Source organism: Bombyx mori, chromosome 22 (assembly GCF_030269925.1).
Source record: "Bombyx mori chromosome 22, ASM3026992v2".
Taxonomy (NCBI): Eukaryota; Metazoa; Arthropoda; class Insecta; order Lepidoptera; family Bombycidae; genus Bombyx; species Bombyx mori.
The window spans coordinates 14,626,497-14,638,706 of record NC_085128.1 but is presented as its reverse complement, the minus strand read 5'-3'; the positions used below and the strand labels follow the sequence as shown (position 1 = coordinate 14,638,706).

The window sequence follows — 12,210 nt, the reverse complement described above, 5'->3', positions numbered from 1 at the left end:
CATCTTCGTACACGAGTAGTAGATAGCCGTGTCATCGGCGAAGAGTGCTAGATGGGTCTCCGGAGACCGGGGTATATCATTGATATACAAACTAAATAATAACAGGGAGAGCGCGGAGCCTTGCGGGACTCCGGCAGTCAGTTGACGGGGACGAGAACGAGTTCCCTCTACTCGATATCAAAACGAACGGTTATATTTATATTATAATATAAATATAATATATTATAATATAAATATAATGATATATGATATATATTACATTATCATACCTTTACAATGTTTTATGGTCTCTGGATGGCAGTTTTGCTGATTTATTCTGAGCTCACACGATATGTGCCGTCTTACTTATTTCTGACGTGTAGTAGTAATATGTGTATAGAATGAGACGGCCAATAAATACAATTGAGACATAAACCTCAAGCTATTCACGTTGTTGTATTGTCTATAGATTTCGGTAGCCGTGTATAACCAGGCTTACCTTGAGATCGACAATGACAAATTGCAAGAAAACTAAGCGCTAATGCAGAAACTATTACACTAATAATTATGCTATTTTTGCCGTCGCATTTGAATAAATTTTTATTACATGGCCTAACGTTATTAATTTAAATTTGTTTAATCTGTTATTCATTTAATTAGTTCCTCTTAATTGAAATTCGTAGGTAAAAAATATTTCATTCTGAAGATTAAATTTAATTACTAAAAGGCGAAGAACAAAAATACTTATAGTGCAAAAATATCTTGATTAATTTAGATGATATTCGAAATATAAATAGTATAAATCCATCTAAATTGTTTACATGTGTAAATGTAATTAACCTTCGTCATATAATTTCATTAATATATTAATAAAATATGTTTTTTTTTGAGGATTTTTCAACAACTTCCTTCACCAGACCAATTTTATCTATTTAAAGCTAACAAAACCTAGGAATGTCAGGATTCTGTAATAAAATTAGGTATGTAAAACGGCATCCGAAATAATACTGATAATAAAATTAATATCTCACAAAACAAGTCATACCAAAAGACATGATAGATCTCACAAAGTTTTTGTCAAATTCTAACAACTATCACGGATTTGTCGCATCAAATTATCTAACATTAAACTAAACTATAGTAGATGGCGGCGTGGGCGCCCAAGCGCCCACAACCTGTCGATGTGGAAACCGAGGCCGAATGGTTCCGGGGCGCGATGCACCGCATATGTGATGCCTCGATGCCCCGGGTCGGCTCTCGGCACTCTGGACGGCGACAGTCGCCCTGGTGGTCGCCCGAAATTGCAAGACTGCGTGCGGTCTCCATTCGGGCGAGCCGCCGGTGCACTAGACACCGCCGTCGCCGCCGCCTGCGGCGCGACGAGCCCGTCGCGTTCGCGGAGGAGGAAGCTCGGCTGCACCGCGAATATCGCGCTGCGAAGGACGCCCTGCGGCTGGCCATCAGGCGGGCCAAGGAGCAGAACATGGAGAGACTCTTGGAGGCGCTCGAAGCGGATCCGTGGGGGAGCCCATATAAATTGGTACGCGGCAAGTTGCGCCCGTGGGCCCCCTCTATGACTGAGCGTCTCCAGCCCCAGCAGCTGCGGGACATCGTTTCGGCGTTGTTCCCGCAGGAGCGGGAGGGTATTGTCCCTCCCGCTATGGGCGGGCCGTCTGACACCGTCGACGGCCAAGCTCCTGCTGAGGTGCCCCGTATTACCGAGGCAGAGCTCCGGGTGGCCGTTGTCAAGATGACTGCGAGAGACACGGTATTGGCCTTGGCCCTCGGTGCCCTGGGGGACCGGCTCCTTGAGCTATATAATGGCTGCTTGGAGTCGGGACGGTTTCCGTCGCTCTGGCGGACGGGTAGACTTGTGTTGTTGAGGAAGGAGGGGCGCCCGGTGGATACAGCCGCCGGGTATCGTCCTATCGTGCTGCTGGACGAGGCGGGAAAATTGCTGGAACGTATTCTGGCTGCCCGCATCGTTGGGCACCTGGTCGGGGTGGGGCCTGACCTGTCGGCGGAGCAGTACGGCTTCCGAGAGGGCCGTTCGACCGTGGATGCAATTCTTCGCGTGCGGTCCCTCTCGGACGAGGCCGTTTCTCGGGGTGGGGTGGCGCTGGCGGTGTCTCTTGACATCGCCAACGCATTTAACACTCTGCCCTGGACCGTGATAGGGGGGGCACTGGAGAGGCATGGAGTGCCCCTCTACCTCCGCCGGCTGGTTGGGTCCTATTTGGGGGCCAGGTCGGTCGTATGTACCGGGTACGGTGGGACCCTTCATCGTTTTCCGGTCGTGCGTGGTGTTCCACAGGGGTCGGTTCTCGGCCCCCTCTTGTGGAATATCGGGTACGACTGGGTGCTGAGGGGCGCCCTCCTCCCGGGTCTCCGCGTTATTTGTTACGCGGACGACACGTTGGTCGTGGCCCGGGGGGATGATTTTAGGGAGTCTGCCCGTCTCGCCACAGCGGGAGTGGCCCTCGTCGTCGGAAGGATAAGGAGTCTGGGTCTCGACGTGGCGCTCAGTAAATCCGAGGCTCTGTGGTTTCACGGGCCGCGGAGGGCGCCACCAGTTGACACCCACATCGTGGTTGGAGGCGTCCGGATAGGGGTCGGGGTGCAGTTGAAGTACCTCGGCCTCGTGTTGGACAGCCGGTGGGCTTTTCGTGCTCACTTTGCGGAGCTGGTCCCCCGATTGATGGGGACGGCCGGTTCTTTGAGCCGGCTGCTCCCGAATATTGGGGGACCGGATCAGGTTGTGCGCCGCCTCTACGCGGGGGTGGTGCGATCGATGGCCCTGTACGGTGCACCTGTGTGGGCTGAGCCGCGCAACCGGGCCACTATGGCTCGGTTTCTGCGCCGGCCGCAGCGCACCGTTGCCATCAGGGTCATCCGCGGATATCGCACCGTCTCCTTCGAGGCGGCGTGTGTTTTGGCGGGGACGCCGCCATGGGAGCTGGAGGCGGAGTCGCTCGCTGTCGACTATCGGTGGCGCAGCGAGCTCCGTGCTCGGGGCGTGGCGCGTGTCCCCGAGAGTGAGCTGAGGGCGCGGAAGGCCCATTCTCGGCGGTCCGTGCTCGAGTCGTGGTCGAGGCGATTGGCCAACCCCACGTGGGGGCTACGGACCGTCGAGGCGGTTTACCCGGTCTTTGATGACTGGGTGAATCGTGGCGAAGGACGTCTCACCTTTCGTCTGGTGCAGGTGCTGACCGGGCACGGATGCTTCGGGAAGTACCTGCGCCGGATAGGGGCTGAGCCGACGACGAGGTGTCACCATTGTGGACACGACCTGGACACGGCGGAGCATACGCTCGCTGTCTGCCCCGCTTGGGAGGTGCAGCGCCGTGTCCTGGTCGCAAAGATAGGACCTGACTTGTCGCTGCCTGGCGTCGTGGCGTCGATGCTTGGCAGCGATGAGTCATGGAAGGCTATGCTCGACTTCTGCGAGTGCACCATCTCGCAGAAGGAGGCGGCGGGGCGAGTGAGGGAAAGCTCTCCTCACTACGCAGAAACCCGCCGCCGCCGAGCAGGGGGTCGGGACCGGGGTCGTATCCGTGACCTGGCCCCCTAAGAGCTAGGGGTCCCACCCGTTTTGTGCGGGGAGAGACCCAGACGTAGGGTGGCGTGCTTGCACGCTCACCCGCAATAGGAAGCCGGGTGATGGCAGACCGCGTTCCCCCGACCGCTCTGGGGGAAGGTGTAACGCGGCGCCATCAAAGCGGGCTCTCGGCCCGCTGAACGAGGGAACCGGTGGTCGTTTCGCTGGCGGCCACCGGTCCGGCGTCCGTGGGACGGTGGGATGGATGTAATGTGCTCTGCGTCAACCCTGTCCCGCCGTTTCAATAGCCCCGACTGGGCTCCGGCCCGGTCCGAGGTAGGGCGCCGGTTGTGAGCGGCAGGAGTTTTTAGTGAGGTTCAACTCCCACATACCCCACCTGCCGCGCGGGTGGGGATCCGGCGATTTTCTCCTGTGGAAAAAAAAAAAAAAAAAAAAACTATAGTAGATAGTGTATAACATACTAGTAATTATATTCTCGATGCCGAAATGGCACCTACCTACAGAAGAAAAACGTGGAAATAACAACATTGCGCAGATTTGTCTAATTATGTTAGCCTATTTTTGGAATTCCAAAATGCTCACATTAATTTTTGACGAATTATATAAAATGGCCGTCATTATCAATACAGTAGTATTCATTTACAGACGCTATCAATACAACATTTGCAGCATTTACTGAAGTTTTCGGGTAAATGTAATTTTGTTTATGTATTAAAAATACTTTTTGGAGATTTGCAAATTTTGATTACCTATTATGTATAATTTATTGAAAATTTTGATTCAATGTCTTTTTACTTTTTGTATATATCTGATATTGATTTGACCATGATGATATTTTAACGCAGCAGAGTTGAGGCCTCTATCTTATGTTTTAATAGGGCTGGTTGGTTTCACGATGTAGCATCTAAGAGCTCCAACAACCACATAGCATCAAGTATACCATGATGTCATCCACACATATGTGCAGTGAAGAAATCTTAATAGTTCAAATTGAACATTTCAACATTTATGGTTCTGATGTCTATGCTTGACTGAGCAATTTATTGTCTTGACATTCGTTTATTGGGAGATAAATGATTGTGACGAAACTTTTATTGATTCCAGTGTGTATGTTTGTACGTCAACAACAAATATTTCATATTTGAGGATTTACAGTTGATTTTTTAAGATATGTTTTCTCATTTCCAAGGCTAACCACCAATTGTTACCCTCCTGTTTTTTATAGTAGCATCGTATTTTTTTAATTTTTTTTATTGCTTTGTTGGGTGGACGAGCTCACAGCCCACCTGGTGTTAAGTGGTTACTGGGGCCCATGGACATCTACTACGTAAATGCGCCACCCACCTTGAGATATAAGTTCTAAGATCTCTATAGTTACAACGGCTGCCCTACCCTTCAAACCGAAACGCATTACTGCTTCACGGCAGAAATAGGCAGGGTGCTGGTACCTACCCGCCCCGACTCACAAGAGGCCCTATCACAAGTAAAAATAAATAAATATTATATCGCACCTTTAGGATTATTGAAGGAGCTTAACTAAAAATTTTAAGAAAATGCGGTTTTAACTTTGTTGAACTGTTTATAAACATGTATTCTATCAGTTTATAAAACAGTCTTTTTCCGTCTCTTTAAAATCATGCGCAAACCTTAAAGTATTAAAAATCGAAAATCTTATATTTATAGTTAATTCTTAATTTACATTTTTGGTGTTTACCAAAAACCAAGAATTTTGGATTAGCATTGTCAGTAGTAGAGGTAAAACCAATTTGCTGTGTACCACGGAACTGTCATAGTTTTATAATTACTAGTGGTCACCCGGTAGTCGAAATTCGACTATAATTGATTGAAATTTTATACACTATTATAATTCTATTTTCGAAGACTATTCTATAATCACAAATTTCGCCAAGACTACACTAAAAATAGAAAAATATTAATAAAGACAAACAATATTTAATCTATTCTCAATTTGATCACAGACGTCAAGAACAAAAGTTTGACAATAAATAAATGTACGCATGCGTGTGTGCGTCAAATACATGGTAGTGTGTGTAATGTTTTTTTAATTTATTTAATGTATTTTTTAGGCACAATTTAAAAAAATATTAACATTGTGCACTTCTTCTCTATATTCTCTATAAGTGTGGGAAATTTCATACTCCTTCGTCCGCGCAATTTTCGTAAAAAAGGAGTACAAAGTTTTTCCTTCACGTATTAATATATAGATACATTATTTTCAGAGTTTAAGTTCGCGTTTCTTATTATCATTATATTATTTCCAGCGTTTCAAATACTTTACAGTTTTCGTAGTCACCACGGAAAACTAAGGTATTATTTGAGTCGTCTATTATCAAAGGTGGCAATCTGTGCATTTGGACAAAAAATTTTTATTGATATGTCAATACAGATTGATTTGAATATAATCGTCTCCTTCAAAGAATACGGTTCAAAACCTGCATTAAATAAAGGTTAATACTTAACCTGTTATTTATCTAAGGTGTCATTCAGGAGAGTTTTGTGACTGCCAATGGAATACAAAGTCAATAATTCGTTTTCCTGATTTACCAATAATTGTCCAAAAGTCACATTGCCGGCTTTGATAATAGTCGACTCATTTATCGCCATTTGAATGCTGTGCCAACTTCCCTCTATTTTAATATAAAAAAAACATGTTTTATTTACATTCGCGACACTCCAAAACCGAAGAAAGTACAATACTAGTACAAATGTTCACGAGTGACTTCTGCGGTAGAGGAATAAAACATCATGTAATAAAAATCAAACCGGCAAAAAATATAATTTGCGTAATTACAGGTGGCAGGAAGTTTTGTGAGCTCATACGGGTTGGTACCACCACCTTGCCTATTTCTGCCGTGAAGCAGTAATGCGTTTCAGTTTGAAGAGTAGCAAAATTGAGGCATAGCACTGAATGAATCAAGATGGGCTGCATTTTCACCCATCTTAGAAATAAAAAAAATGTAGTTCTATTTTAATTCATAAAAATAAATAGCTGTCCGAAGCTTTAAAATAATTTTAAAAGTCCTAAAATTATTGAACAATTTTATCATTATGTTTTAACATCCACTATTTTAGGTTTTTTTAAAACAGTCTTGTCGAGAGACAAGCTGTTTTTAAAACCACACCGAACGCCGAACGGAATAATTGATATTGATTATAAGTTGCACTTAAATTTAATTTATTATTAAGTAATGTATTAAGTTAGTAAAACAGCAATAAAGGCTTATTATTATTATTATTATTATTATTATTATTTTAGGTTTAACTCGGAAAAAATATGGACAAATCAGTCAAGTGTCATGTTAGGTTTTTTTTATTGCCCGCGCAGCCTGACGAGCATACGGCCCACCTGACGGTAAGTGGTTACCGTCATGGGCGTCAGCGATGCCCAGGGGCAGAGCCAAGCCGCTGCCTACCGCTACTGCCGGTTTTAAATAACCGAGTCTTAACCAGTTATCCATATTTATTTACCTACTCTTTAATATCGGCTTCGGCTTCTTGCAATGCCATTATTGCCAGTGTCAAGTTTAAAAACAATTAAGAGGGAAACTTTGGAAAAGCGCTGTGGACGTATAGTTTAGGTGGGCCAAACTTTAGAATCGTAATTTTATAAAAATTTACTTTAATCATATTTACATGTAAAAAAATACTTAACCGGTAGAAAATGATCAGCAGAAGTTTTAGTGGATTAAGAAAATAATATAATAGAGAAGAATCAAATTCTAAACCAGTATCAAAGGATATGGTTGTTATCATCAATAAATGTAATAATCTTTCACTTACCATTCATTTTGAATCTCTCTTCTATTAGTCACTGTCTAACACTATAAGAAGTCACTGATCTGTGTTGTAAGGATATTTAAAAAAAATCCAGATACATACACAACTCTATTATGTATTTAAAAAATAAACGCACAATACGTTTGCTCGTAATTTAAATTAGTATTAATGAGTACTTTAATATTTTCATTTAGATTAATAATAATAAAAAAACAATTATATTTAATATCGACTTTCGAATTACGATTTCCAAAATCGAATAATTCGATTCGATCTTCGCGTTATAAAAACATGCGTACTTCTTGCAGGAGCATTACAATATGCAAAAGAATCGAGTTGACGCGTCCGTAATAAGCCGTGACGATTGTCGTTATGAACGACGGTAAGGTTTAATTTCATTCTCTGCGCCTAATGCTTTAAGAAGTATCGTTTTAAATTTTAAATATTTCGTGCTACGGAAAAGCGTTCATTTCGCATAGATAATACTTATGGCAAATTGAATAATAAAATAAATATTTATTTTATTTTTTATTGCGTAGATGAGTAAGTGATTGTAAGTGGTTACCGGAGCCTATAGACATCTATAACGTAAATGCCGCCTCCCGCATTGAGATATGAGTAATAAGGTCTCAGTATAGTTACACTATTACTACTACTACTACTACTAGTGTTGGTAGGACCTCTTGTGAGTCCGCACGGGTAGGTATCACCACCCTGCCTGTTTCTGCCGTGAAGCAGTAATGCGTTTCGGTTTGAATGGTGGAGCAGACCTTAGAGTTGTGTTTGTTGATCTAGAACAATCCCAACCAAGCTCTTAGATTGACCTCTTCACTGGTTGTATTAGTAGTGCGTGTATTTAATTGTGCGTCACAAGTGTGAGGCAAGCGTGTATTCCAGTTTGTGGGATAGGACAGTATAATGATATAATACTCACCTTGCTCTTGTTGCTCTTGAATTGTTAAGTATCCTTTGGAGGCGTTCGGGCAGCTGTTAGCAAATCCCACCCCTCCTAACTGAGCCTGCGCTCGCCCGTCTGTCCTGGTGAAACTAGAAAGGCCTCTGGGCCACCAGTAATCCATCTTTCATAAAAAAAAGATATAATACCATTGGAACTTCCATGGAAGGGCGCGGGACCCCACCACGTATATTTTCCTAAGAAAGCTTGATGAAGCCACGACCCTCAGCATTGAGGGTTATTGACGCAAGGAGGAGGAAACTTCAGCTTCTGTCTCAAGGTGGCATCTGGACTCTGCTAATAACTTGACAATACACATTCGAGAGCTCGTTCGACCAATTGTTAGACCTTCGGAAAACCATAAAGCATACAACTGTAGGCACGTGTTTATGTAAAACAATTTTATTGTTATGTTAAAACATTGAAGAATGTATGGAACTGTATGGAAATGGTAGTGCAAGGAAGAGGGGGAAGAGGTCTATTAAAAAAAAAAAAAGCCTTTTATTTCTTGCTTTTCATACAAAAAAAAAAAATTACACTATTAATATGCATGCAAAATCATTCACATTTTTAAGTTTATTATCCCATATTCAAAATAATTAACGAAATAATTTTTAATTGAATCTTGATTATGATTTTTGATTATGTACATGTTATGAGTGATAAGAAGTATTGAATTGTGTTCTTATTTTAAGAAATAATATACATAACATTTGGAATAATTTTTACATTGAAAAGTACTAAATATTGATTTAATTGATTAAATTAGTCAGGGTTTATTTATGTTAGCAAGAACCCTCTCAATGAAAGGTGAAGGCCTCCTCCAGAGATGACCAGTACTCTCTATTCTCTGCCGCTCGCGGCCATTGTATACCTGCTACTTTTATGATGTCATCTGCCCATCGTGTAATTGGTCTACCTCTTTTCCTCTGTCCTAGTGGACCGCCCCATGATTGTTGTCTTTGCGGTCCAGCGGTTGTCGCTGAGCCTCGCTATATGTCCAGCCCATCGCCATTTCAGCTTTTGTGAATAGCTGAGAGCGTCGATGGCTTTTGTTTTCTGTCTTATAGTCGTATGGCGGATCCTTTGGATTCTCTTAATTTTCAAGATGCTTCTTTCCATGCTCCTTTGACAGGATATAATTTTGTTTTTTACTTTTCTGGTAAATTTCCATGTTTGACAGGCGTATGTTAATGAGGGTAGTAGGCACGTGTTCATGACTTTCGTTTTCATTCGTATGGTCATATCGCTTTTGAGTATTTCTTTGAGACTCCAGAACTTTTTCCATGTGTTGTTGATCCTTCTCTCCACTTCCAATTCGTTATTTTGTTGGTTGAATGAAACTTGCTTACCCAGATAAATGTAAGCACCGACATATGCTAAAGAAGAATTTTCAAGATATATCGGTCTTTCGATATGGTTCGTCATGATATTGGTTTTTGTTAGATTGATCTCCAAGCCTACTATACGACTTTCTTCATGTAGAGTGTTTATCATTGTTTGCAGTTGGTTAATACTTTCTGATAGCAGGGCTATGTCGTCGGCAAATCTCAAATGGCTCAAGTAACATCCATTTATATTTATGCCAACTCTTTCCCAGTTTAACTTGCCAATGATGGACTCTAGCACCGCTATGAAGATGGTCGGCGAGAGTGGGTCTCCCTGTCGTACGCCTTTTCTTATTTGTATGGGTGGCCCTGTAGTTTCCAGCTTCACTCTGCTAGTGCTGTTGTCGTAAATATTTTTTAGGACTTTTATGTAATCTAGTGGTACTTGTTGAGAGAGCAGAGTTTCCCATATAGATGAGTGAAGCAGAGAATCAAATGCTTTTTGGTAATCGATAAAGACAATGTAGAGTGGTCTGTTGAACTCTTGGTACTTTTCTATCAGCATTTCTAGTGATCTCATTCCATCAGCATTTCAACACTGGACCACATACGTGGTCCAGTGTTGAAAAGCCTCTTCTGAAGCCTGCCTGTTCGATGGGTTGGTATTTCTCTGTGCTTTCTTTTATTTTTTTCTCTATTATTGAGGAGAACAGTTTATATAGTGAAGGTAGTAAGCTTATCGGTCTGTAATTACTTATATTATTAGGGTCTCCTTTTTTGTACAGTAAGATGATATCAGACTCTGACCATTGACGAGGTGTATACGAGCTGTTCAGTATCTGATTAAATAGTCGAGTTAGTGGTTTTGCTAGATACGCGCATCCGAGCTTTATGGTTTCGTTGGTGATCCTGTCGGGGCCTGGACTTTTCTCTATTTTTAGTGATTTAATCCCCACTTCGGATTCGTCTATGACTGCTCTCGTCTCTACTTGATTTGTGCCCGGTAGTTCATATGTACATTGATTCGGTGCGCTATATAGCTCCTTGTAAAATTCTGTGGCTATTTTCAGTATTTCTGTTCTATTTTGGGTATTTTTTACTTTGTCTTTCAATTCTTCAATCCATGTTTTGTGTTCTGATTTCTTTGTATGCTTTCTTGACACTATTTGTAGTATTTAGATGTTTTTCAATGATTCTTATGCGGTGCACCTTATAGTCTAGATTAATACGTTTACTTATGAGTTTGTAGAGTGCTTTTAGTTCATTTTTCATGGTTCTGGATTTCGGTTTTGTCCTTTGTAATTCTTGTCTTCTGCAAATTAACGCCTTTGTGCGTGCTGATAGTACTTGGTTTTTAACTGAGTTTCTGTTGGATGAAACCTCGTGAGCTTTTTTCAGGCTGTTGTTTATTGCGTTTATTATATCATCATAATAATTCTGAACGGTGTCCTCATCTCTCCGGTTCTCTAGTAGGTTTATTAAGTTGCTATTTAGTGTCTGCTTGTAGGTTTCCACTTCTTCTTCGTTTTTTAGTTGGAATCTGGGGCACTGACCGAACTTCCTACGACTTTTTGTTTTGGGAACAATGTTTAATGATGCTCTCATTGGTCTATGATCTGGAGGGTAAGTGATGTTTAAAACCTGAATATCATATATGTTTCTGTGTAAGTTTGTTAAAATGTAGTCTATTTCATTTTTTATTTTCCCGTTGGGTGATATCCAAGTCCATCTTTGTTTGTTTGTTTTTTTGAAAATGGTGTTCATAATTGCAAAATTGTTCTCATGTGCAAAATCGATGAGCCTGTTTCCTCTACAGTTTCTATCTCCATATCCGTGGTTACCAGTGACTGTTTCGTTGGGATTGGTTTGTCCTATTTTGGCGTTAAAGTCACCCAAGACTATGAAATTTTTTTCTGAGAGTTGTATGGCTTTGTCAGCAGTACTGTAGAAAAATTCCAATTCTTCGTCGCTCGAGGCCTCTGTTGAAGCGTAAACTTGAATTATGCTTAATTCTAAGCTATCGATATTCATCCTTAGCAGCGCTACTATTTCTGAAAGACCTGTGAAGCTTGTAATATATGTTTTCAGATATTTTTTGACAATAAAACCTACTCCGTATAATCCGGGCGTATCTCCGGTGTAGTAGAGGATAAACTCATCATGTTCTTCGATTGTGTTTCCTAGTTTTCTTGTTTCCGAAAGACCGATAATGTCAAAGTTTATATTTTTCAAGCATTCTGTTAATTCCAGTAGTCGTAGAGGTCGTTTTTTTTTTTTCTTTTTTTTTTTTTTGCACCTCGAGATATAACTTCTAAGGTCTCAGTATAGTTACGACGGCTACCCCACCGAACAGAACCGAAACGCATTACTGCTTCACGATGGAAATAGGCGGGTTGGTGGTACCTATCCGTGCGGACTCCCAAGAGGTCCTACCACCAGTGATTACGCAAATTATAATTTTGCGGGTTTGATTTTTATTACACGATGTTATTCCTTCACCGTGGAAGTCAATCGTGAACATTTGTTGAGTACGTATTTCATTAGAAAAATTAGTACTCGCCTGCGGGATTCGAACACCGGTGCATCGCTTC

General features: G+C 42.0%; 2 protein-coding genes across 2 annotated transcripts in view; both read right to left on the bottom strand.

The window, feature by feature from the left end:
- The window catches only part of LOC101737905 (elongation of very long chain fatty acids protein AAEL008004), a 46,116-nt gene extending 38,347 nt beyond the window's left edge, over nucleotides 1-7,769 (bottom strand). The window contains exon 1 of the mRNA XM_004924719.5: nucleotides 7,340-7,769. Within this exon, the coding sequence (XP_004924776.1) occupies nucleotides 7,340-7,346 (7 nt within the window). The 5' untranslated portion in view covers nucleotides 7,347-7,769. The remainder of the gene's footprint in view (nucleotides 1-7,339) is intronic.
- A 2,966-nt stretch (nucleotides 7,770-10,735) lies between these two features.
- On the bottom strand, nucleotides 10,736-11,650 carry LOC134201035 (craniofacial development protein 2-like). Its single transcript, XM_062675101.1, has one exon. It carries the CDS (start codon nucleotides 11,648-11,650, stop codon nucleotides 10,736-10,738), a length of 915 nt encoding a protein of 304 aa, XP_062531085.1.
- Nucleotides 11,651-12,210: the final 560 nt, after the last annotated feature.